This window comes from Chlamydomonas reinhardtii, chromosome 17 (assembly GCF_000002595.2).
Source record: "Chlamydomonas reinhardtii strain CC-503 cw92 mt+ chromosome 17, whole genome shotgun sequence".
NCBI classification, from domain to species: Eukaryota; Viridiplantae; Chlorophyta; class Chlorophyceae; order Chlamydomonadales; family Chlamydomonadaceae; genus Chlamydomonas; species Chlamydomonas reinhardtii.
Window position 1 is genome coordinate 4,615,349 of NC_057020.1, and position 24,210 is coordinate 4,639,558.

At 63.8% G+C, this 24,210-nt stretch overlaps 4 protein-coding genes across 6 annotated transcripts; 1 reads left to right on the forward strand and 3 right to left on the reverse strand.

The window, feature by feature from the left end:
- Positions 1-265: 265 nt before the first annotated feature.
- Positions 266-16,445, reverse strand: CHLRE_17g733150v5 (uncharacterized protein). Of its 2 annotated transcripts, XM_043072466.1 has the most exons (29): positions 16,148-16,445; positions 15,941-16,028; positions 15,565-15,694; positions 15,226-15,298; positions 14,971-15,064; positions 14,612-14,690; positions 14,257-14,326; positions 13,829-14,002; positions 13,390-13,456; positions 12,981-13,085; positions 12,699-12,815; positions 12,414-12,489; positions 12,052-12,218; positions 11,588-11,716; positions 11,333-11,404; positions 11,018-11,113; positions 10,735-10,794; positions 10,190-10,399; positions 9,733-10,018; positions 9,111-9,506; positions 8,864-8,968; positions 8,463-8,574; positions 8,097-8,169; positions 7,692-7,824; positions 7,118-7,407; positions 6,769-6,816; positions 6,312-6,461; positions 5,919-6,013; positions 266-5,687 (listed from the first exon to the last, which is right to left on the reverse strand). In XM_043072466.1, exons 2-29 carry the CDS (start codon positions 15,995-15,997, stop codon positions 3,113-3,115), a joined length of 6,039 nt encoding a protein of 2,012 aa, XP_042914926.1. In that variant the 5' UTR covers positions 15,998-16,028; positions 16,148-16,445; the 3' UTR covers positions 266-3,112. The 2 variants fall into 2 exon arrangements, with proteins under 2 accessions (XP_042914926.1, XP_042914925.1); XM_043072467.1 differs by lacking the exon at positions 13,829-14,002.
- Positions 16,446-16,549: 104 nt separating this feature from the next.
- CHLRE_17g733162v5 (uncharacterized protein) lies at positions 16,550-20,535 on the reverse strand. 2 transcript variants are annotated; one of them, XM_043072469.1, is made up of 6 exons: positions 20,292-20,535; positions 19,493-20,110; positions 18,172-19,261; positions 17,800-17,890; positions 17,003-17,625; positions 16,550-16,678 (listed from the first exon to the last, which is right to left on the reverse strand). In XM_043072469.1, the coding sequence occupies exons 1-5, from the start codon at positions 20,407-20,409 to the stop codon at positions 17,239-17,241; spliced, it is 2,304 nt and encodes a 767-aa protein (XP_042914928.1). In that variant the 5' UTR covers positions 20,410-20,535; the 3' UTR covers positions 16,550-16,678; positions 17,003-17,238. The 2 variants fall into 2 exon arrangements, with proteins under 2 accessions (XP_042914928.1, XP_042914927.1); XM_043072468.1 differs by having other exon boundaries at positions 16,550-17,625.
- A 54-nt stretch (positions 20,536-20,589) lies between these two features.
- Positions 20,590-21,175, reverse strand: CHLRE_17g733174v5 (uncharacterized protein). Its single transcript, XM_001699543.2, has 2 exons — positions 20,983-21,175; positions 20,590-20,783 (listed from the first exon to the last, which is right to left on the reverse strand). The coding sequence occupies exons 1-2, from the start codon at positions 21,060-21,062 to the stop codon at positions 20,609-20,611; spliced, it is 255 nt and encodes an 84-aa protein (XP_001699595.2). The 5' UTR covers positions 21,063-21,175; the 3' UTR covers positions 20,590-20,608.
- A 330-nt stretch (positions 21,176-21,505) lies between these two features.
- On the forward strand, positions 21,506-24,207 carry CHLRE_17g733200v5 (uncharacterized protein). The gene is made up of 6 exons (XM_043072470.1): positions 21,506-21,932; positions 22,054-22,157; positions 22,519-22,588; positions 22,703-22,959; positions 23,298-23,364; positions 23,629-24,207. The coding sequence occupies exons 1-6, from the start codon at positions 21,898-21,900 to the stop codon at positions 23,648-23,650; spliced, it is 555 nt and encodes a 184-aa protein (XP_042914929.1). The 5' UTR covers positions 21,506-21,897; the 3' UTR covers positions 23,651-24,207.
- Positions 24,208-24,210: the final 3 nt, after the last annotated feature.

The following is a 24,210-nucleotide window of genomic DNA, read 5'->3' on the forward strand; positions in this document are numbered from 1 at the left end:
CCCAAGAACCAGCCGCAAACGGGTTGGTTGATAACCCGGCAGAACGGGAATGCGTCAGGACTTTGTTAACGAGCTCATACGATACGGTCAGGAACTTATGTTCCATTGGAGTATCGGCACCTCGTCACGCGGGCGCCCCGCGATCTGGACGGACCGGTACCTGCCGGTACCGTTTCTTTCGCCTCGCCCTGGTGAAGCGCGCCCGGCGGGCGGTGTATGAGGGTGTATGCATACAATCAGTGTTATTGTTCAGCAACTCTGACAGGAATCGGCCGGTTTACAGGCGCTTGTGCGGCCTGCCGTCGACAGGACCTTGGTCAGGACAGTACGAGCAGCCGCGGGTGCTACGGGTGCTGGCGGGTGGCGCGCAACGTGGCCTTACGTACTGCTCATGGAGGCGTGTGGAGGTGCCCGAGAGGCGCAATGGGTATACACCTTCGCAGCCTCGCTAGTCACTGGCATGTCATCGGAGCCTTACTTCAGCACATCTCGACGGACGACGCTTGCACCTGTCAAGAGTAACAACGCGGCGGCCGCGGCGACGACTCCGCCACTGCCCTGGACCGCACCCTTCCGACTACGGCCAGCACTCCGGAGTGCCATGAGTCCAGCCAGAGCCCCCTGGGCCCTGGCCACCTGCATATACAGGGCTTTTAGGCATGGGTATCACTGTGCCCACGGTTCTGAGACAGGGCCCAACCTGACGAGCACTCGTCACTCCTTGACCGCCTCTTGGCCACACTTGAGGGCCCTTGGCCCCGACATTCAAAGCAGAATTGTGCATTTGTCCCCACTTCCTAGGCAAGCACGACACCATGACAGCGGCACAGATGAGCGAGATGACAGATCCATCCCCCCCTCGATTGCACCGCCTGCGCAGTGCAAGACTGCAAGCGATGTACGATTCGTTGGGCTGCTTGGACAAGGGAAGGGGCAACCCCACACGGGGGACACGCCCGGTTCAGGGTACCCCCCCAACTTTAAGACCCTAGGCGGGGGTGCTATGCCAGTCGGTACACGCTGGGACCGTCCTGGACACGTTTGCACCCTTCCGGTGGTGTAACGGATGGTTTAATGTCGTACGGCAAGCGTGTGTGTTTTGACACGCGGTTTTAGGGGGGGCGGAGGGGTGAACAGACTGACCCCATGCTAACTGCCTCAGGACGGGCCCCCACGCTTCCTATCGCATATATACATCTATATGTATAAGCTCACCAGCTACGAGCGCGATCGGAGGCCAGGGTGTGCTCGACGGGGACACTTCCGGGCAGGCACGCACGCATGTGTGCTGAGCTGGGTACATGGGGACGGAGGTCCCAGAAAACGGGGCCTGACACAGCCCTGAAGCTTTACATAGCACATATATGCATACAAGATTATGTTTTGACGACCGCAGCACCGACAGTTGTTGTTCCGACCAGCATGCTGTATGCATGTCCACCGAATGGTCTTGCCGGCGGGCTACAGCACCTAATATATGCTATATATGCTCTATCTAGGCGACGGCAATCTTAAAAGCTAGTCGAGCTGCCCTTTGGATGAAACCAAATTCATGGCGGACCTCTTGAGCAGCGGGGACCCAAACGGACCTGCAACCGCTCCTAGAGTCGCCTACATGGCATATGGAAGCAACCCAGATGCATCGGAAGGTGCAACTCTGACTTTGTTGGCGGTCCCAAAGGAAATGACACTGCTCGCCGAGGCCTGCGAGCCTGCGCTTATAGGTGCAATTGCTTTCATAGGGTGTAAATAAGCGTAGTCAGGGCTTGTGGGTTCACGCTTAGCGGATTTGAGCGAACATGCTCAAAATTGGTCTCGCGCTCGCGGGACCTTCACGACACCTAGCCCGCTATTATGTGTGAACATATGCTGCTCACATACCGAGGGTAACACGCTTTATAGAATTGTAAATGGTGCTTGTATGAATAAGAACGCCCAATCCTGGGTTTCGACCCCGCCCGGAACCGGGCGTGTCCCCCGTGTGGGGCAACCCCATTTCACATGAGTAGTTCTGCTAGGTCCTGCGCAGTCATGCTGTTCCTACCACCTGCGTTCTATTGTGGAATTCAACGCGACTCGGTCACAGCGTCAGCCACAGCCCGTATGTGGACAGCCCAAGTAATCCCTCCTTTCGTACTGTGTGTCTCTCAGAAATAAAACTGCACGCTCACATGTGCCCGATCGCAAGATGCTGTGATGTGCATGGTGCCGTACACACTGCGTGGATTGAACTCGCTGCGTGTCCTGCGTGCGGCGTGCCCGCTTCACACCGGCGGCTGCTACACGCGGCCACTGCACTGAAAATGCTCTGGCCCTTCGCGACACAAGAATTTGGAGCCTTAAAATGCAAACTGAGCACACCGTGGATTCGTTGCCCCACCCCTCTTTCGCACGTAATTTTTGCCACAAGCGCGCACACAAAGACACACGCCGCCAGCCTCGGAGCGCCAAGAGGTGGTGCGCCAGCGGCTTCCCATGCCAGTACGGTGAACACGACGGCTTCCAACGCGCACGGCTTGGCGCACGCGGCATCGTGCGCATGCTGTTAAACTGCAACAATTACACACCCGCCCACGCGCTGGTAACATCTAACAAGTATGGGCTCGGTAACACCAGCCGGTTACACTAGCCAGCGACACACAAGTGACACTACCGTAACGTGTGCGGCAATTTCTTCCAATGGTGCCTGAGATCGTACCGATTGCAAAGAGGCGCCACCTCCGGAGGAGCCACACATTTCAGCTGCCCTCTCACTGACAAATGAACAATCTCTGCACTCCCGACTCCAAAACGCTCGGTCATGCTGTGCGCTATGAGGCCTGGCTGTTGCACAGGCGACCCCCATACTGGCATGCAACTGCCTTGGCATATTGTCGATAGGGTTCAAGCCGCAGGTTCCACATGCGTAAGGCACCTGGAACCACTTTCAGCAGCCCTGTGCACCTTACTGTTGTGTGCAGCGTGGTTTCAGCTATGATACCCAAAAATATTGTTGTCTTCTCTCTATCGCTCCACCCCGTTCCGGGCCATAGCTCCATAGCAGTGACGGTAGGCTCCGCACGCACTGTCGCCAGCCGTAACAGTAATCACCGGACCCCTCATGCTCAAAGATCTACTTGCTGCTCTTGCTGCTGCCCATCTTGAATAGGCGGCTGATCTTGCCGCCCTTCTTGCTGGCCTTCTCCGCCGGGACCGCGCTGCCCGCGGTCGACAGGGCCCCTGCAGCATCGCCCTCTGTGCCTGCTGGCGGCACCGCACTGCCAACTGAGCTAGCGACCCCTGGAAGCCCGGCGGCGCCGCTGCCAATGGTCATGGGGACCACCCCACTAGCGGAGCCGCCAGGCGCCGCCGCCACCGCTGCAGCGGCCGCCGCCAGGGCTGCATCAACAAAGCCCTGGTGCATGCTCATCTGCTGCTGCAGCAGCAGCTGCGTCATTTGCGGCGACAGCTGCTGCTGCGTCAACTGCTGCGACAGCTGTTGCTGCGATAGCTGCGGCTGGCCGCCATTGCCCTGGCCTCCGCCGGCCATGACGTTGGAGGCGCTGCTTGTGCTGGCAGCGCCCTGCAGTGCCTCCAGCTGCTGACGCATCGCCGCCAGCTCGTGCCGCAGGGCCCTAATCTGCGGCTCCGCCGCCGCCGCTGATACCATGTCAAACTGCTGTTGCTGTTGTTGCTGCTGCTGTAATTGCAGCGGCTGCGAGTTGTGAGTCATGCCGGAGCCAGCGCCGCCGCCACCGCCGCCAACGACGCCGAACGGCTGCAGGGGGCTGCGGCCAGCGCCACCGCCAGCGCTGCTGTTAAAGTAAAGCCCGCTGGCGCCGGCTGAGTCATGCAGGCCACTGCCAGCGCCAGCGGGCGTCTGCAGGTGTTGCTGCGCCGGGCCGCCCCCGCCAGTGGAGGCGGCTGCCACGGCGGCGGCGGCCGCCTGAAGGCTGAAGGTGATGCCGGCGACGGACGATGAGTCTAGGCCTCCCACAGCGCTGCCGCCCGGCAGAGCAGCGGTCATCGCCGTCGCCGCCGCCACGTCCGATGCGCCACCGCTGCCGCCGCCACCGCGCCCATTGGTCAGGACGCTGCCTTGGCTGCCGCCGTTGCCGCTGGTGCCGGCCGTGTGGCCGGTGTGCACGCCGCCGCCAGCGACTGAGCCGCCGCCAGCGACCGAGCCACCGGCGGCGGAGCCAGCGGCGGCAGAATTTGCCCGGCCGTGGTTGTCGCTGTCAAGGCCGAACGTGTGGCTGAAGGCACGTGACACGCCACGCGAGACGCCCATGCCGTTCGTGTACAGGCCAATGCCCATGCCCGGGCCCCCGAGACCCAACGACGCGGCAGTTGCGCCGGCGGCGCTGCCTCCGCCGCCGCCAGCGGCGCCGTAGCTGGCGATCGAACTGCTGCCGAAGCCGCGGCCCGCACCGCCGCTGCCGGCGGCTGCCTCCGAGGCAGCAGCACTGACGCCGGGTGTGGGGTGCACGGACACGGGCACCATCCCTGCCGCAGCAGCCGCGCCGCCTCCGCCAACACCTCCGCCAGCACCAGCAAGCAGCGCCGCGGATCCCGACCGCGTGCCCGGCTGCTGCTGCTCCGCAAACCCGAACCCCATCACGCCGACGCCGCCTGCGTGCGCCCCAGGTGCGCCCGCCGCCAGCGGAGCCGCCTGGTGCGCGGCCTCTCCGGCGCCAGTCGCCCCCGGCTGCACCTGGAAGAAGGCGCCACGCGCGGCACCGCTGGCGTACAGCAGCTGCGGGGGCAGGTATTGGTGCGCCAGCGGGTGCGCCTCCACCAGCCACAGCCGCCGCGACACCAGGGGCCCGGCGACGGCGCCGCCAGCGCCGCCGCCCACGTCGTCTGCCTCCAGAAACAGCGGGCCGCGTATGTCGGCGGTGGCGCCGCAGGCGCGCAGCGCCTCCGCCTCCGCGTCGGGCGTCACGATGGTCATGGGCGGCGCACGCCGGGCCAGGTCTAGCAGCTCCACAAGCACCGGGCCGAAGAAGCTGGAGGAAGTCGTTCCGCCTCCGCCGCCGCCGCCGGCGGAGACGGTGAGCGCGCCCAGCGCCAGCGCCTGCTGCAGCTGCAGACATGTGGTGGTGCCGGGCACGGGGATGGTGGACGCGGTGTCCAGCAGCGCGCGGCCCACGCGGTGCAGAGCCGCCAGGCGCAGCCCGGCGGCGGCGCCGCCGTCAGCCTCCGCCGCTGCAGGCGGCGGCGGCAGCAGCGCCGCCGACATGATGCCGGAGCCGGCCTCGATGGGCAGCGCGCCGGCGGCGCGCACGGCGCGCTCGAAGGCCGCCAGCATGCGTCCGCTGAGCTCCGCCATCTCGCCAGGGAGCAGCATGCCGCACAGGCCGGCATAATCTGCCACTGCCACCACCAGCACCGCCGAGTCAGGGAACACCGCGGAGCCGGACCCCGACGCCAGAAGCAGCGGATGCGCCGACGGCGGCTGCGCCAGCGACGCCTGCTGCGCGTAGCTTCCACCTCCGCCGCCCAGGCCAGCCTGGTGCGAGGAAGACGGCAGCATGCCACCAAAGGCCAGTCCGGCGCCGTCAGCACCGACCATGCTGGCGGCGGCGGCCGCCGCCGCCGCCGCCGACTCGTCCACCTGGCCCATGTCGTTGATGGAGGTACCGCGCTGGATGGGTCCGTCGCGCGCGCGCAGGTGCAGCCGGATGCGCGCCAGAAGCTCGTTGCGCCTGTTTACGGTTGTTGCAGTTTTGCATGTTGCCGGATGTGCAATTGCCTGCCAAACCGGCCACAACCGCAGCCACAGCCCCACTCTACGCTCCGCGCCACGCCCTGCCCGCAAATGCCTTGCCGTGGCGGTTCCGTCCCATTCTGTCTCCATGCACGGCCACCCTGCATGGGATCACCCTACGCCCCGATGGGTTGGGATAAACAACTTGACCCCTGCCCGCCGGCCCCACCTGAACGGCTTGGTAACATAGGTATTGGCGCCGCATTTGAGGCCCTCAACCACGGCGCTCTCGTTGTGGCGCGCGGACAGCATGATGATGGGAACCTGGGCAGCCGGGAGGTAACCATTCAGGGAGAACGGAGTGATTATGAACGGAGTACTAAATCATAAGTATGAGGTGCCGACGCCCGGGGGCAGGGGCCGGGTGGTTTAGGCAAGGTCCATGCATGTGCGGCCGACGCCCGCCCCGGCCCCGCCCGCTTTAGGCGCAGAACAAACCCACGCTTTGCAAAGCACAGATGAACACATTTTTGCAGTTTTGAACAAACCAGTGTTGACCCCTTCCCTAGTCGCATCATGCACGCCCACGCCCACGCCACACACCCACGCCCGCGACCCCCACCTGCTGCTTGTTGTACATCTGGCGGATGACGCGGCACACGTCGAACCCGGTCGTGTCGGGCAGGGAGCAGTCCAGCAGCACCAGGTCGGGCGGGATGCCGCCGTTGGTGGGGCCGCACACGAACGCCAGGCCCTGTGCGCCCGTGCTAGCCTGCAGCAGGGGGAGGCCCAGATGGAAGGGGTGGGGGTTACATTCATGATAAGTTAAGAAGTGAAGGCGTAGCCAGGAGGAGGGGAGGAAAGGCGTAATGCAGGGGACAGAGGTAAGGGGAGCGGTTCGCCGTGCGGGTGTGAAAGGAAAGGCCGTGTGCTCCTCAAGCCTGCAACCTCAGCGGTGTGGCATTGGGGATGCACGACCACGGGGGGCGGGCATGCGCGCCGCGCGGTATGCCGTGTCGAGCAGCGGGCGTATCAACAGTACGCGCGCCGCTGACACCGGCTCAAGGCTCAAGGCTTACCCGCACATAGCGGTAGTGCTGGCTGGCGAGCATGCCGTGCAGTACGACCTGTGAATGTGACAGCGGGGAAAACACCCAACGGACAGGGAGTAAGCGAGAGTACGTGCGGGTAAGCGAGAGACCATGCAGAGGAAGAGCGCCGGCGGTTGTAGCAGTGTGCCGTGGTGTGCAGGACTGGGCCACACAGCCCCACCATTGGTCCCATCCTCCTGGACTATCCAATCGACTACGAAGCCATCAACGAGTGCGATGGTAACGACTTGCCCAGAGCAAACACCAAGTTCGGCTCCAACTTCTAAAGACTCCCAACCAACTCCCAACCTAAGCATACCGCGGGCGGCCGCCGTACCTGGTTCACGTCATCATCGTCAATGCACACAATAAGGCGCTGTTCCGCCCCGCTCGCGCCCCCCAGGCCGTCGCTAGCAGCCGTGACGCCCGCCGGGCCCAAGTTCAGGTTGCCTAGGGCCGCCGACACAGCGCCTGCCTCGCTGTCGTCGCTGCCGCCGCCGGCGGCGCCGGGCCGCGGCGCCGCCGCGGGGCCGCCGAGCGGGCCGCGGCCGGCGGCTGCGTTGGCGGCGGCCGCGGCGACGTTGGCTAGTTCCCCACCATCCATTGTGGAGATGGTGTCGAACACGCCTGTGCCCGGTAGGTGCTTGGTTGGTGGTGGCTCAACCCGGCGCGCACACATCCGTGGCCTGCACCCAGACGCCTCCTAACCCTTGGGATTGGGTGCTGCGCATCGGCGCAACCGCCCATTATTCTTTTCTTTTGTACCCCAAGCCCTTGCACCTGCTTCTGCCCATGGCTCCATCCCATCGCCCGGTGCCCCCGCATCCGCCCTCCCCTCTCCCGCCTGCTGTACCAATGTGCCTGGCAACAACTACGCTTCTCCAGTAAATCATAAATGCAGCCCCTCCCACCTTCGTCCTGCTCCCACTCGCCGTACGCCAGCTGGCTCCGGATGCGCGCCAGCAGCTCGGCGCGCTTGAAGGGCTTGGTGACGTAGTCATCAGCTCCCAGGTCCAGACCGCACACCACGTGGTCCTCCTCCGTCTGGTGGTTGGTTGCGGTGGTTGATTACGTTAAATGGTTGCGGCGGCGGTGGATAACAGCCTCAAGGCTGCGCCGCTCCCACGTTGCCGGGCCAACCTCCCATCCGCGCCACGGGTTCCCCCACAGCCACGCAGCCCGTGGCCCCGGCCTCCCTCCCTGCAATGCTTCCCCTTGGCCCCTTCATGCTGCTCTTCGCTGCGCTCTTTTGCATTAAGTTCACTTGAGTTTGGGCTGGTATCTACACCCCCCCACACACACACCAGCACACACACCTGGGCCGACACCATGATGATGGGCAGGTGCACGTGCGGCGTCATGGCGCGAAGCCGCTGGAGCACCTCGTAGCTGTGTGTGAGGGAAATGGGGTTGCATTCATGGTTGGTTAAGGGGGTGAAGTTGTAGCCAGGCATAGTGGTACAGGGGTCGGGGGCGTGCGAGGGGGAAAGGCAATGCCGTAAGGGGGGGCCCGCGGGCGTTTGTTGGGCTGGATGGAATGCGCGATAGCGGCGAGAGGCACGCTGGTCTGGAACGAGCACGGCAGTCCCTGGCCGTTCCCAAGGACGCCGGGCGCTGGTCCCCAAACACCGCGCCCCAAACAACCCAACGCCTAGACGCAACCACCCCCTCCCTTGTCTCACCCGTCCATCTCCGGCATCATGCAGTCCAGCAGCACCAGGTCGGGCAGCGCGGGCGCGGCCGCCACGTGGCGCAGGGCCTCGGCGCCACTGCGCGCCGACACCACCTCATAGCCTGTGTGCGTGTGTATGCGTGTGTATGTGTGTTATTCAAACAGTGCGTGGATGTGTGTGTGTGCGTGTGTTTTTGTTTTAAGGAGCACATCAACAGGAAACGCACAGCCTGTGAGTGCGTGTGCGCGTGCGTGTGGGAGGCATGCGCGGACAGCACGTGTGATCCTGGATGTCACCGGGTCTCGGCAATGGGACGGAGCTTGGATGTCGTGACGCCAAATGTGATGCGTGCGCAAGACCACTAATATTACAAGCAAGGTAAGCAAGTAGGTCCTGGAGTTGCTGCTCACCCGTGCCCTGCACCAGGCTCTTGACCACGGACTGGTTGACTGGGTCGTCGTCCACGGACAGGAGTTGGAAGCGCTTGTACATGGTGTAGTGGAAAGGCTTGGGGCCTGTGCAGGGGTGGGCAGCAGGAGGCGGGAAGGAGCCGTTGAGCCGTGCGGTCTAAGGGGTCTACGTACGGGTGCAGTGGAGCCGGGAAGGTGCGAGCTTCGTGCCGTCGTCCGTCCCATCGCCTTGCTCCCCGCTACTTACCCGGCATGATCCTGCCTCCAGGCAACTCCACACCAGCACCAGCAGCTCCGCCGCCGCCGCCACCAGTCGTGCCGCCCCTCCCGCCGGCCCCGCCCCGCTCCACTGCCCTGCTCCTCGCCCGCGCCGCCGCCGCCACCGCCGACGACGCGCCCGCCGGCAGCACCGTCGGCAGCTGCGAGCTGCTGCCGCGCCCCATCCCACCGCTACCGGCAGCGCCGCCAGCGCCGCCAGCGCTGCCGTCCAGGCCGACCGAGGGCGAGAGGGGGCCGGAAGGGTGCGGGAGCATACCGCTGCCGTCGGCCGCGAGGGAGGGCAGTGAGTCGCGTACCGCGGACTGGGCGTAGGGCCGTGACGAGGCCAGCGCCGACAGCTCTGCGGCATTGTACTTGAGCTCGCCTGAAGGCATAGCAAACCAACACAGATTGCGGGACTTTACGGTCACGTGGCGATGCCAAGGCTCGGGATGAGGCGGGACGCTTTGGTCAGGCAAACAACATGCCCTCAAAGTCAGGGGGCACATCGTTTCGCGTAGCGCAGTGTTGTGGTGAAGCTGCCACTGCCACAGTGCCAACCCCTCCCCCGCTTGCAAGGCAACCCTTTCAACCCCCGACTCCAGACCCACCATACTGCTCCAGCTCTGCGGTGGCGTCCGCGCCGCTCTGGCTCTCTCCGCCCATGCCGCCGCCGCCGCCGCCCCGCACCCTGCTCGATTCGCTGACGTCGCTCCGCCGCGTGTACATTGTGTCTGTGTCGCCCCCGGGGTAGTCGCTGATGGTGTTGGTGCCGGCGCCGCCACCACCTGGCGTGCGGCTGTCGCCGCGTGGCGTGGCGGTGGAGACGGCGCCGCTGATGGTGCCGGCGCCGCCGGTGCCGTGAGCGCCGCCGCTGCCGCTGGTGCTGCCGCCGAGCTGCGAGCAGGATCAGGGCAAGCAATTGCAAGCGCAAACGCATACACGCACCGCGTCAGACGAGCGGCCCACGGTCTCCCGCTTGCAAAGCGAAAGCCTGCACTCACAGCCCCGACCGACGCAGACACGCCAAGAGCCCACAATCCCCACGCGCACAGTCGACCCAGTCACCTGAGACGACGTATCGGTGGTCGACATCCCCGTGCCGCCAATCATCTTGGTCGCGCCGCCGGCCGCCGCCGCGCGGTGTGCCGCGTTGCGGCCCTCCTCCAGCGACTCGCGGCCCATGGCTCGCAGCAGCGGCATGGTGAAGGTGAAGGCGGAGCCCTTGCCCTCGATGGAGGAGACGTTGATGGTGCCGCCGTGCGCTTTCACCAGCTCCTGTGGGCGTGTGCGGGTGTGGGCATACGTGTTTGTGTCATGGCGGACATATGGAGGCAGGCCGCGTAAGCGTGGCACACAACGGTTCAGCGGCTAGAGGCGCAGGTCAGGCTGGGGCGAGCTGCACAGGTTGCATCCGCTGCCGGTCCGCCAAACTCCCTCGTAAGCCGCCTCGAGCCCTTATCGCGGCTGGCCCCGCAACTCTTGCCTCCTTCCACGGCGCGTCATGGGCATCAGCCCCTGGCCTCCCAAACCGCCTCCCCCCACACATATACACGCACACACATACACACACGCACGCACGTACCCGCACACACACGCACACACACACGCACCTGCACGATGTTGAGCCCCAGTCCAAAGCCGCCGTACTTGCGGCTGATGGACATGTCCACCTGCAGCACACACAGGCACCGGGCGTGGCGCCCACTCAGGGCGTGAGTTGAAGTTGTTTGTGGTGGGGAGACAGATTGCGCAGCCTAGATAGGGGATGCATTTAGGCTTACAGCAATCGCGTCTGTTCCATCCTCTGACCTCAGACCTCCGCAGCAAGCCGGCTGCAAATACACATGCACGCGCATCCCAGCAGAAGCGCAGCACGCACACGCGCGCGCGCACCTGCTCGAAGGGCAGGAAGATGGTCGCCAGCTTGTTGCGCGGGATGCCGATGCCCGTGTCCGACACCGTCACCGCCACCTTGCGACCGCTCTCCACCTGCGAATGCATCACGAGCGCAGAGGTGAATCGGGTTGACAACGCATGTGCCTGGGCATGGAAGAGCTACAAGGCTTCCCGGACGGCACCATGCGCCGTGCACCCCATCACCTCGCGCCCTCGCGCATCCGCGGCCGAGCAACCTCAACACCACCAAGCCCCTTTGGGGCCCCCACAGCCTTACATTTCACAGCCTCACACAGCCTCACACGCACGCACCTGGCGCGCCGTGACGCGGATCTGCCCCCGCCGCGTGAACTTGGCGGCGTTGCCCAACAGGTTGTTCAGGATCTACATTCCAAAGGCACGACAACGCAGGCAGCTTTCACGATGAGACGCTGCGGCGATAGGACGTCTTGTTTTGCTCCGTCTCTTGCTCCCTCGCTCGCAACACTGCAAGACAGCACGCCCCTCCCATCCACCTCCCCAACCTCCTCCTGCTCCGCCTGCCCCAGCGCCAGCCCCAGCTCTCACCTGCACGATGCGGCCCGTGTCTCCCACCACCATCATGCGCGGCGGCACCAGGTTAACCAGCGCCACCTCGCCGTCCACCAGGCTGCGGGTCAGGTCCAGCACGTCGTCCACCACGTGCCGCAGCACCACCTGCCAGACAGCAGCAGATGTGCACCACGTGACACGAGGGAAAGGGCCGTCCCTACATGCTGGCACCGCACCAGTGACAGGTGGCAGGGCCGCCCAACACACCCGGGCGACCGGCAAGGTGGGTTGTGCATGGGGTAAATGGCGCCAAGAGGTGCACACACAGAGCACTAGATGTTTTCTTGCACATAGCATACCATACCCCCATGCATGCAGGCCCAAGCGGTCCACCGGCAGGCCTTCCCGGTGAGACCGACGCCCAATCCTCCACATACCCGGTCCTCCACCCCCACCCCACCCCACCCCACCCCCACCGCCACCACCTGGCCCCTGCTCACGTGCTCCTGCTTGAGCACCAGCTTGTTCTGCCGCAGCGCCGCGGCGTCCATGACGTCGTTGATCAGCGCCAGCAGCCGGGCGCCCGAGGTGCGGATGATGTAGATCTGGCGCCGCACGCCCTCCGGCAGCACGCCGCAGCAGCCCGACAGCATGCCCTCGCTGATGCCTGGTGGTGGGGTGCGGGGTTGCGGGGGGGTTGCGGGAGGGGGTTGCGGGGGTGCGGAGTGTGCGTGGCGATGGTTTGCAGGTGTGTACTGGGGAGTACGGCGGTGGTATGGCGGCCTTCACACGTCGGCTGCCCACACACGCAGCTCTACCGCGCTGTGACTACGGCAGCCCTAACCGGTGCGGCGCCACCCACCGATGATGCCGTTGAGCGGCGTGCGCAGCTCGTGGCTGACAGAGCTCATGAAGCGCTCCTTTTGCTCCAGCAGGGCCTGGTGGAAAACAGCACGGGGCACGCCTTTTAAGTGGTGGTTTCAGGTGATTCGGGTTGATGCGAGGTCAAACATGTAAGACAACGGTACCAAGATTCAGTCGGTGGGAGCGATCGCATAGCCCCCGCCTCCCATGCTTCTCCCCATTGCGCCCGTCCTACAAACCACGCCTCTACCCGCCACACACACACACACACCCTGCTGCGCACCTGCAGCTCCGCGATCAGCTTGGCCTTGCTGCTGCCCTCAATGACGCGCATGGCGTTCTCGCGCCGCGCCTCGATCTCCTTGAACGAGCTCAGCATGAGCGTGGAGGAGAACAGCACCTGAAGGAACAGCAGGATGTCAGGGCGGGGGTTGTTACCTCGGTGATAGGTGGATTGCGAGCAGCGTTGCGGCACACGTGACGGGGTGTCAGCACACAGGCAATCGTATGCATACATAGCCAGACGCAAGCGGTTCCATTTCCGCTTTGACCAGCCCACACAAACCTTTGCGGAGAAGTCGCAGCCCACGTACAGCACCTCCTCCATCGTCACGCTGATCCAGCCCAGCAACGCCAGGTCCCACGTTATCGCGAAGGTGCACCACAGCACCTAAAAACCGCATGTGTACGACGTGTGTACAGGTTGCACACGACACGGCGTGCTTCGGCATGGCGCGTTGGGTGCCGGCGCTGGCAGGAGCGGCACACGGCTTCAACATAGGACATGACGAAACCGCGGCCGCAAGCGCGGCAGTGCCCTGTGGCGCCTGCGGAGTCACTCCCCCGACACGCCCACTGCCGGACCGGGTACACGCTCCAACACCCCACGCTCTCCTCCTCGCTCTCATGCATTGGGTTCGGTTTAGTTTGGGCTGGTATCTACAACCCCCGGCCTACCCATTCGCCGCACCCACCAGGTTGAGCACATATATGCACAGCATGGTCAGCTGCAGCGGCCGCGTGCGGATCTGCTCCATAGCCCTGCCAAAGAGCGACCAAGTTAAGTGGTGGGGTGACGGGCGTGCGGTTGAGGCGATAGTAGGTGTGCTGGGGCATGGGTTAAGAGGTAGGATGGGGTGGTCACCGGCAGAACAAGTGCAGGCAACACGGACGGGTCGCTCATACGGCTGTGCACGACACACGCTCTCTGCTCCACAAGCATGCTCTCTCTCCTCTTACTCGCCAAGCAATCACAGGGTCCACTCTCCCTCTCTCGCTCTCCTCCTCTCGCTCTCTCAACGTTCTCTCTCTCGCTCTCTTACTCTCGTTCTCTCGCTCGCTTGCTCTCTCGCTCGCTTTGGACCACCACAACAGAACATGCACACACCACTAGGCGGAACGCCTTGAAAGTACCTTGCCAGGAGCCCTGGCCGGCCGCCGCCACCACTTCCACCACCGTCAAAGCCCACCGCATCATAGCCAATGGAGACTGCACCGCTGCCTCCGCGACGGCCCGCCGAGCCCGCACTCGGCGCGGCCCACAGAGGTGCCATCGTCGGCGCAGCGGCGACATGTGTGGCGATGCACCTATGACGCGTGGTGTGTTGCTTAGCGCGCGCGCTGCGGGGTCCTGACCGTGTCCCTCCTTATGCGCAAAAGTGCATGCAAAGCACGCAAACGCCCTAACACAAGTGCGTGTGCGAACCATCACCCCACCCCACCCCACCCCGCTCCGCGGGCGACCTCCTGCACTAACAAGGCGTCATTCCAAAGCAAGGCATGCAAGGGGTCGAGCAGTACACCCATTTCTTCCTGATGCACCAAACGCCCACGGAACTCACTCTGTGAAGGCTTTGTGCATGTATGGCACCACGGGCAACATCGCCGCGTGCGTCACTAACGACCACAGTACTGCGCGGTTGGGCCGGGGAAGCAGCATGAGGGCCGTCCGTTAGATGAGGACCCAAACAGTCAGCGCAGCAGCCCCCACGCAGCCGCAATCCTCCTGCCTCTGCTGACCGCCCCCACACCCACTGAAACCCCCGCTGGCCCTTCCGCGCCGCCCGAACGCCTTCACCCCATTTTGTTTCGCCATTCGACCCGTACGCCATACAAGCACCGCGCACCCAGCCAAACCCCCCTCCCATGCCCTCCCACGCCCTCCTCCAGTAGCACCCATGCTCCGCCCCCACCCACCTCGCTGCCAGCCAGTGGTGACCAGCGCCAGCACGCCCGTGACCACCATCACCTCGTCAAAGAAGATGGCGATCATAGTCTGTCAAGGAGAGTGAGAGAACATTAAAATGGTCATACGTTTTCTGTTTGTCATTGTGGTGTCTGGGCGTACAGTTCACTAGGGCGCATTTGAGGCTGTGGCACAGTGCATCCGAGCACACGAACACGCGTGTGCGCCAGCTGGTTACGGCACGACCTGGTTAGGCCCAGGTGTCCCACCGCGTCGTGCCCAAACACGTCGTGCCTGCCGCCGGGGCCCCAACTGGGCAGCGCTGCCCCCTGGTGCCGGTGAGGGGTCCCTAAGCTTTCAAGCCGCTCACCTCTCGCGGCGTGATGGTGGTGGAGATCATTTTAAGAAGCATGAGGATGGAGGGCGTTGTGTGCATCCAGCAGATGTAGCGCTGAACCACCACCCTGCAGCGACAGCCGGACAACCCGTGCCAGAGAAGATCCGTCACACGGTTGTTGGGCAGCACATGCGGCAGTGCTGAACCCACAGCGCGCTTGCCCAGTGGTCGATGAACAGCCTGCAGGTCGGGGCGTGCCGCGGAAGATGGAAAGACCCCATGACTCACGGTCGGCCTAGGTCTGTCATCGCAATGACGGGGGTGAAGAAGCGCACCAGCACGTTCGTGGTTGAAGCCATCCCTGTGGTGGAGGATGGTAGGTAGTGGTGGGTGGTGGGCAGGTGCTTTCTGGATGTGCCGAGTCGAGGCCGTCTTGAAGGCGATGTGGGTTCCCGCCTACGTGGGCGCTTAGTCCCAGCGGCATGGGTTGCTGTGCTGGTGCTTCTCCTAGCATTAGATCGCAAGACATGTGCTCGCGATACGCCTCTGTCTCGGTTACGGGTCCGTACAAAGAAGCCCCATGACTGGCTCAGTGACCACGCCCAAATACACACGCCCCGTGCACACCTTTGATGAACGCCGGCAGAAGCACACAATCAAGCTTTATCGTCTGCTGCTCAAAGACGATGTTAAGGACGTCGATGGCGAGCGCGGTGAGGAAGATAGACGAGGAGCGATCATAGACCGCATTTGGCACCTGCGTACGTGCAGGCGAGGGGGTGGAGGTGGGCGGAGTCGCGGACCGCGGGCGCATTCCGCCCTTCGCGAAATCTTAAAATATCCTAGCTACCTTTCACCGCGCTATGCGCCCACTTCAGAGAGTTGATGTTCGGAAGGTTGAGCGCGTGATGCTTGTGTAACGTGTGTGCAGCCGTCGAGGTCCTTACAGAGAGCGGTCGCGCGGACGCCCACACAGCATACAACCACAAGACATGGTGTCTACCTGAATCCGAAGCTCAGCGAGCCCAGCGGGGTTGTGCAAAAAGGCCCGACCTAGCATGGTCAACAGCGTATAGGAGACGCAGCCGCATCTGAATGGCACAAAAAGCAAAGACAGATATGTCAGCTTTCATGCTAATCCCTTGAAGGGAGTGGAGCCGGCCTGCAGAAGTCTTGCTCGTCGGTGATAGTATCTCTGGCATTCACTTACAGGATCCATGGCAGCCCGATGCTTGACCACAGTCTAGCACTCCATGGTATCCCAGGGTTGCCATCCGCCTCAGCGACAGCAGAAGCTGATTTCTTCTTGGGCTTCATCTCGCACACGGGGCGCCTTCTCAGCCCTTATGACTTCCAATACTACCTGACTAGTAGTACCACAGCTGTGCAAGGCATGAATATGATAAGCGTGGACCGAGAGCGAAGTGCCGCTGACAAGTCAGTTTTGCTTCGCTTTGTCCGAGCGGTCTGCGGTGCATATGGTAAATACAAGAGACAACGAGTATGTATGAGTGGATTCATGAGCGACTTTGCGAGGCAAGGATACGAGGCAAAGCGGCGGCATGTCTGCCCCATCGGCGCCAAGGGGCCTAGGCCGAAAGAGTCCAAGCGCGATCAATCTTGGTGTAGCAACAATATGCAAGTATGTAGCGCGCCTCAGTTGTCACGGGTTAAGTTGCTCGGCCGTGCGAAGAGCCGCGCGCTGACCAGGTCCGGTTTCTGTAGCCCTTCCGGGTGACGTCTAAACCGCACGGCCATGGGCCGTCTACAGGATGCAGCTTCGGGCTGCACCCAACAGTGTGAGGGCCCTGCCCTGTTGGTGCTGGTGTTTTGGGGTAGGAGTTGCACTTTGCAAAGTGGCAGTCAGTCTGACGCCGACCCGCGGCTTAGGTGAGCAGCGCTAGCGTTTGCGGTGAGCCTTGCTCGGGGTTCCTCCCCTCCTTTAGTGAGGCGAGGAGCATGGGGGTCATTCGAGGTTCCCTCCTCGAGTGTGCGTACGTGTCTCGTGCGTTTATGGAGCCCTGGCTTGCCCGTGGCTGTCATCCCACATGTAACCTCTATTCGCTAAACCGCCCCATCTGCGTCAGAGACAACGCCTCCCCCGCAAACCTACTATCGTGTGCTTGTGTCACACACAGAAAACAACACGGTACCACTTCCCTGGTCAATACATCGAGCCCGGCAGTTGTACACGCCTGCTTCTCCAACTGTACTGCCGCCCACACCACCACCACGAAACGTGAGTTCTGCCTGTGTCACCGACTGCTCGGATGATGCCTCAGCCCAGATGCCTCACTCCTGCTACTCCGCAGCTTCTTGAGCTGCTTGCACGCTGCCTGTACTCCTGTCCAGAGTGCTAGCCGCCAGCTGCCGCAGCACTGCCTCGAGCGACGCCGTCGACCCCACCGCGCTCTGCGCCTGGAGGCTCGCATCACCCTTACCCGAATCAGTCATACCGGAGCCACGCCCACCGCCGCTGCCACCACCAGTCTCCTTGCCTTGCTCTTGGGTTACTGACGCCGCCGTCTCATGGCCAATCACAAGCAGCGTGTGCTGCAAGTGGTGCAGCCGCAGCGGCGGCGGCGGCGGCGGCGGCACTGACGACCGCGACTGCAGTGCAGAGCGCCCAGCACCTATCGGACCGCCGCAAGCAGGCCGCCATGCCGGCGCCGCCATGGCTAGCCGGACCTGCAGGAGTTGCATCGGCAGCGCACAAGGGGTGGATTAGCGATCCATGTGCCGACCGTGCAGGGCTGCTTGCAGCCTGCCAAGACATGGCAGATGGCGCGGCCTTGTCCCCCCTATGCTGTTGCTCCCGCCCTGGCACAACCTCCTTTTGCCCCGCACTCATGAGCGGCTCACCTCGCTGAGCACAGGCACCATCAGCTGCAGCAGCCGCGGCGCGGTGGTGCGGCTGCCGCCGGAGCGCTTGGGCGCCGTGCGCACAGCGGCCCTGTCGAAGTCAGTACAGCCGCAAGGGCGCTTCCGTGAATGGGGGCACGTGGACAGAATCCCTGCACAAACGCTTCACGCTTCTTTTGCAAGGCACACACACTTCAGCACTATCGGCACCACGGTCCCAATACCTGATGACGAACACGACCGTGACACCAGATACAATACCACCCGTGACAGCGTGTCGTGGCATGCCGCATGCCGAACTGTGCAATGCCGTACCCCATTCCCATTTTCTGCCAGTATCGCATGCCTCCCTTGATACGCACAGCCTCTCACCTGGGTGCGCGCGGCAGCAGCGCCGGCAGCAGCAGCACCTGCAGCCGCGGGTGGCTCCGCGGCAGCGCCGCCACTTCCGCCCGCAGCCGGTCCGATGCCGCCTCGGCTGTCTCCTCCTCTGCCGGCTTGGCCGGCCTGCCCTGCTGCTGCTGCCCGCACGGCGCCAGGGCGCCAGCTGCTGTCAGATCCAGCACTACCACCCCCGCGGACTGCAGCGCACGCAGCTGCCCGAGCGCCGTGGTGCTAGCCGCCTTTCTGGAGTCTGAGCCAGCTGGGTTTGTAGCCGCAGGCGCCGGTCCGCCGCTAGTGACGGCAGTCAAGCCGGACGCCAGCTGCTGACGCGACACAATGGCCAGACCAGACACGCAGCGCCACCGCTCCCGGCCTGCCGCCACAAGCCGCCACAGCCCTTCAGCTGCCGCTGCCGTCACCGCAGCTGAAGCGGTCACACACGCAGCTGCAGCCGTGGCGCCGCCGGGGACCACACATCGCGACCCCGCCGGTCCGTTGCCGCTGCCACTGCCGCTGCCGCTGGTGTGAGGGCGGGTCTGGACGCTGCGGTTGCAATGCCGCGTGTTGTTGGGGCCTGATGTGGGTCGGCCCGCCTCCCGCGCGGCGGACGGCCGCGGGCCCAACCCGGCAAGCCACACGTCAACCACAGCCTCCCGATCCACACCCAGGCAGCCAGACACGCCGTCGCAACCACCGCCAACGTCGCCTTTCCCACACAGTCCGCCGCTGCCATCACCGCTGATTCTGGCACCGCAGTCCTCTGCACATACTCTTCCGATCGGGGCGCCTAGGGGGTGGAACCACCACCAGGGCGCACGCGGCGGCGGCGCCGACCGAAAATACACCCACGCCACAGGCCGCGGCCCACCGCGGCTGCTACTGCTGCCGCCGCCGTCTCCATCAGTAGCGTCAGGCTGTAGCAGCAGCACCGCACAAACCTTGGCGGGGGCGCCGGAGGGGCTGGCGTGTGCGCCGAAGCACTGAACGAAGAGCTGCCCCCGGCGGGCGCCGGCGATGCTGCGGCCGTCGCTGCCGGCACCGCAGCTGGCTTCGCCCTCGTCGTAGCGGACGCGTATGTCTGCGGCACCGCAGCAGGGGCCAACCGAATTTCAGACCTTCTCCAATACCTGCAAAGCCGATTTCCTGCACGGCCGGCATCACCACGCCCCAACCCCTCGCCAGGTAGCAGGTCCGTCTTGTGCACATGCCACCACAGTGCGGGCACCCTTCCCCTGCGTCTTAGCCCCTGACGTCGCTTCAGGCCGGAAACGAGTAAACCGTCCCCGCATCACCAGGGCCCCAGACTCACCTGAGCCGCTGCAGACGCGGAGGCAGAACGCATCTGCCATGGACAGCTGCCACGCGCCGGCCAGCCCCGCCCCACCCTCTGCACCTCCGCACAGAAGGCTCCTTCCAACCCCTGGTACTGGCACCGCGCCGTCGTGTGCCGACGGTGCCTGCCAGGCCCACGGCGGCGCCGCTCCGCGCCCAGCGCCACCGCCGGCCCCGCCGCGGCTGCTGCCGCCGCCGCCCTGGCCGACTGCGGGCGGCAGCGCCGCCGCCAGCCGCGTGAGTCGCAGGCTGTGGCTGTGGCACCACGCCGAGAAGCGCGCGTGAGCCAGCAGCGCCCGGCGGTGGGCTCCCGCCTCAGCCGCAGCCCCCGCCTCGGCCTCAGCCTGGGCCGCGGTCTCAGCCGCGGCCTCCGCGGCTCCCTCCGCCACTGAGTCTGTGCCTGCCCCCGCGACGCTCAGTGTGCTGGCCACAGCCACGGCCGCTACCGCGGCCTGTTGCTCCGTGATGACTCGAGGGTCCGCAGCGGGCGGTGAAAGCAGGGCGGCGCGCGCGGCTGATCGCCACACATGCGGGAGCGCCAACAGCCGCGCTGCAGTCGCGTGGCTGGTCAGCGACAGCCTCAGCAGGCTAACGCCTGTGTGGGGAAACAAATGCGGGGAGGGTGAGGGGTAACTCGGTGCATTGCGAGACACCTCTCCGATCGCCACCTTGCGGTACGGAAGGTTCCTGGAAAAGAATGCACCATCTCCGCACTCCATGAACTGGTTTGTGCTTCTATGTCTCCGTTCACACTTCACGCCGTACGGAGCGCTCACCGTCTGTGCCCAGCAGGGTGGCCGACAGGACGTCATCGGGCAGGTCCAACAAGCCGTGGGCCGCGGCCTGCACACATCCCTCCTCACATGCAGGTAGGAGCGTTTGGTTTTGCACCATCTTGTCTTCGCCCCCTCCGCGCAAGCCTGCCCTTTGCTATCGATTACGGCCTCAGCAGGGCTTGATGGCGGCGGGTGTGCTGCCTAGGGGTAGGAGCGGAGGCGGGCGCCTTGCTGCGCAGCAATCTGATCGCAACCAGTAGGCCTGGTTGCCATGCCTTGCTGGGAGTGGCGCTTGATCTGATGAGTGATCGTTTCGGTTACGGAGGCGACTGCTGAACAGCCACCGCTGGTGCTGGCGCAGCGGCGGTGTCGGGCGCTAGCCCTTCAACAGCTGCAGCGCGCTGCTCCCGGTTTGCAAGCTGCTGCTTGCGCTTCCGCTCATTCTTGCAGCGGTCGCTGCAGCATTGGACTTCGTCCCAGCAGTTCTCCCACCTGCGCGAGCGGGTCAGGGATTGGAGCTTTGGCCGGTCGCGGGGCGCCACAAGTTGAGGGTGTGGCGTGGTCGCCACCACACGGGCCGGACTCAAAACGATTTGCGCGACAGCAACGTCTACGTCGGCAGAAATCAGCAAATCAGAAGGTCTCAGCTTTCCATAACTCATTCAACGAATGAGCTGCTAGCGCTACCTACACTTTGCGCCAAGTGAAGGGCTTTTCACAGGTCGCGCAAATTTTGGAGGGCAGGTTCTCCTTCTTGACTCCGCGAGGCATGGAAGATTGTTCACTGGTTAAGAGGCGCCTTGTACAGAGGCGTACAAGCACGCAATTGTGGATGAGGGATTGCGATGCCTTGAGGGTGAAGCACAGGGATTGAGCAGGAGCCGTTTGTAATTACAGGTAAAGCATGCTAAGTTACTTTCCAGCGGATGAGCCGCACGCTTGCGGCCGTGTGCACGGCCGTGTCACTATGCATGGCAGTGGCGGCATGTATGGCAGTTGGGGCCTTGGGGCCCCGCTGCCCAGCGCTGCCCATCCCGCACAAACCATGTGTAAGAAGTCGATTGTTGCATCACATCAAATCGAGGGCGCAAGCATGCCTGAGAACTTTGCTTGTTCACTCTGTATGCCCTGCCACACATCTGACACTGTAACCTGTGATCTCGTGTCTGCCGCCATTCAGAGTTCATGCACGAGACGAACAGTCTCGCAATCATCTTATCTTCCACCCAAACTGGAGCCTAGCATGTGGCAGCGAGTTTCTAGGTTCGAGGGGTGGCCCTAACTCCCGGCAGAACTTACTGTTGTCGCTTCCTTTACAAACACGCGACAGTCCATGCGCTGCTTGTAAGAGTTTGTTTCTGAGCTGGAGCTCTGCGCGCTGGCCGAACGCGGACAGCCGGCATACATGGCTCGCAAGGAGCAAGGGGCGCGCCTATGCCCTGGGCACACCGCGCTCGCGGTTTGCCTGTGCCTTGTAGGTCTCTTCTACATGCTCGTCGATGTTGATGGCCTCTCTCTCTCTTGCGTGCCAAGGGTGCTGGTCTGGTCGCGGGCCTTGGTGTGGCGCCTCCACAGCAGCCCTTGCTTTCCCCTCTTCCATCCTGTGATGCATGCAGGCCCTACTGGCGGGCAGGCACCAGGGTGCGCGCGGTCTTGGTCTTGCATCCTCACGGATGTGATCAAGGGGGGGGGGTTATTAGGTTAGCACAAGGCAAGAGGGCTGATACCTTGTGTGTCCGTGCCGTGCATCTTGCTGGCGCAGTGGCAACGAGCAGGAGCTCGAGCAGTGCCGCTGCCGCAAGCCGCTGGGGCAGACCGACTGCCAGCACACAGAGGACGTGGGTGTGCGCTGCCTGGCCGCGACAGGTGAGAGGTTTGATGCGTTTCGGGCTTCCGGTAAAAGGGAATGAACACATGCGCAATCCAGTATTGCTTAGTGCGAAGTTTAGCTCTTACCAGAACTCACGCTTAACTACCGGTAATACGGGCGCGTGCGGGCGTTTGCGGGTTGGTGCCGGCGCCAACAGCGGTGTGCGTGTGTGCATGTGTGTCTGTGTGTGGTGTGTGTGTGGGGGGAGCAGGGAACCGGGCGACTGCTGCACGCAGGCCCACAGCAGGGACTCCCATGCACTCGCACGCACCTAAACTTACGAATTGCACGTATATACATGCCGCAATTCTCACGTGCTGGCACCTTCTTCCGCTTGTATTGGGCGCCACCTCCCAGAGTACCGACTGGTGATCGGCACCAACGACAACGAAGGGCGGGTGGAGGTTCGGCTGAAAGACAAGACGTGGTGAGCATGAAATGATCCGAACCATAACACCATCCGACGCACGACCTACGCAAACGGTTTCCCTTCGCTTGCTGTGGTCTCCTCCTCATGCAGTGCATGCACACCCTCTTGCAGGGGCACGGTCTGTGACGATAACTTTGACAAAAACGCCGCGGCGGTGGTATGTCGCGCCCTGAGCCGGCCGCACACGGCCGCACTGGCGCTGGGCAGCGCGCGCTTCGGCGAGGGCTCCGGCCCCATCTACTTTGACGACGTGCGGTGCCGAGGCGACCAGTCCGACCTGCAGCAGCAGTGCAGCTTCCGCCAGCCCGCCGGCCCCAGCGACTGCAACCACTCCGAGGACGTGGCGGTGCGCTGCCAGGACACCCTGGGTGCGTGATCGTTTGCGTGCGTGCGTGCGTGCGTGCGTGCGCGTCCGCGTGTGCGTGCGTGCGTGCGTGCGCGCGTGCACATGGTTGAGGGTGTGTAAACCAGGCCTTGAGTTAAGGTCGGGTGCCTCTGCGCTGTGCAACTGAACCATCAGGGCGCGCGGGAGCGGGTGTCTGGCGGCGTGAGGTTGTGAGGTGCGTGCGTCCCGCGCGCGTCTGCCATACCGCGAGCGCCACAACACATCTGCACCCGCACCAATTGCTTGCGCTGCTCTCTTGAAATCTTGTTTCCGTGCCTGCTGCCGCCGACTCCTGTGCCGCGCTGCTGCCCGCTGCTGCAGAGTACGCGCTGCTTGACGGGGCGCATGCCAACGAGGGACGGCTGCAAGTTCGGTTCAACAAGACCTGGTGGGTTCCCCCATGAGCGAGTGCACTCGTGCAGACACGTGCGCCCCTGTGAGGCCCCCGCACGTGCCTTTGCTTTCTGGGGGCAGATGGCAGTAGGCTGCACGGGCGGAAGCGACGGCGGGGAGGAGCGACAGCTCCTCGTGCATCCGGCCGTGCATGAATGATACGGCAGCGCCTGCTGCACCCGCAGCCATACGGTGACGAATATGTTATTGTGGGGCTGCTCAGTGAAGTTACAAGCCAAAACTACGTCGCTTGCCGCAGGGGCGTCGTGTGTGATCGATGACGACTTCGACAACGCCGCGGCGGCGGTGGCGTGTCGTGCCATGGGCAAGCCGCACACCGGCGCTGTGGCCCTGCCGGGCGGCACGTTCGCTGGCAGCAGCAGCACCAGCAGCACCAGCAGCAACACGCCCATCTGGCTGGATGATGTGCAGTGCATGGGCGGGGAAGCAGATCTGTTGCAGTGCCGCTACCTGTGGCCACCGGGCTCAAACAACTGCCAGCTGGACGAGGCGGTTGCCGTGCGATGCCAGGATGGAGCAGACACTAGTAGTGGCGACGGCGGCGGCGGTAACGTGGGTGCACGGCGGCTGAGGGCGCGGATGAGGGTTGGAAGTTTGTGAGAGCCTGCCGGGTATATCGTGGAGGGCTTACGCCTTTGTGCATTTGAAGAGGTGTATGTGTATTTGTGTGGGGGGTGCGGGGGGGGGTGCGCGGGGGGGGGGGGGCGTGTACGTATACCATATCGTAGTAGAGTGGCCCGCTTAGCTGTACTTTGCGTACGATGCTTTGTTCCAGCAAGACTGAGAGTTATCGAAGCAGCAAGGTGAAACAAGGAGACGG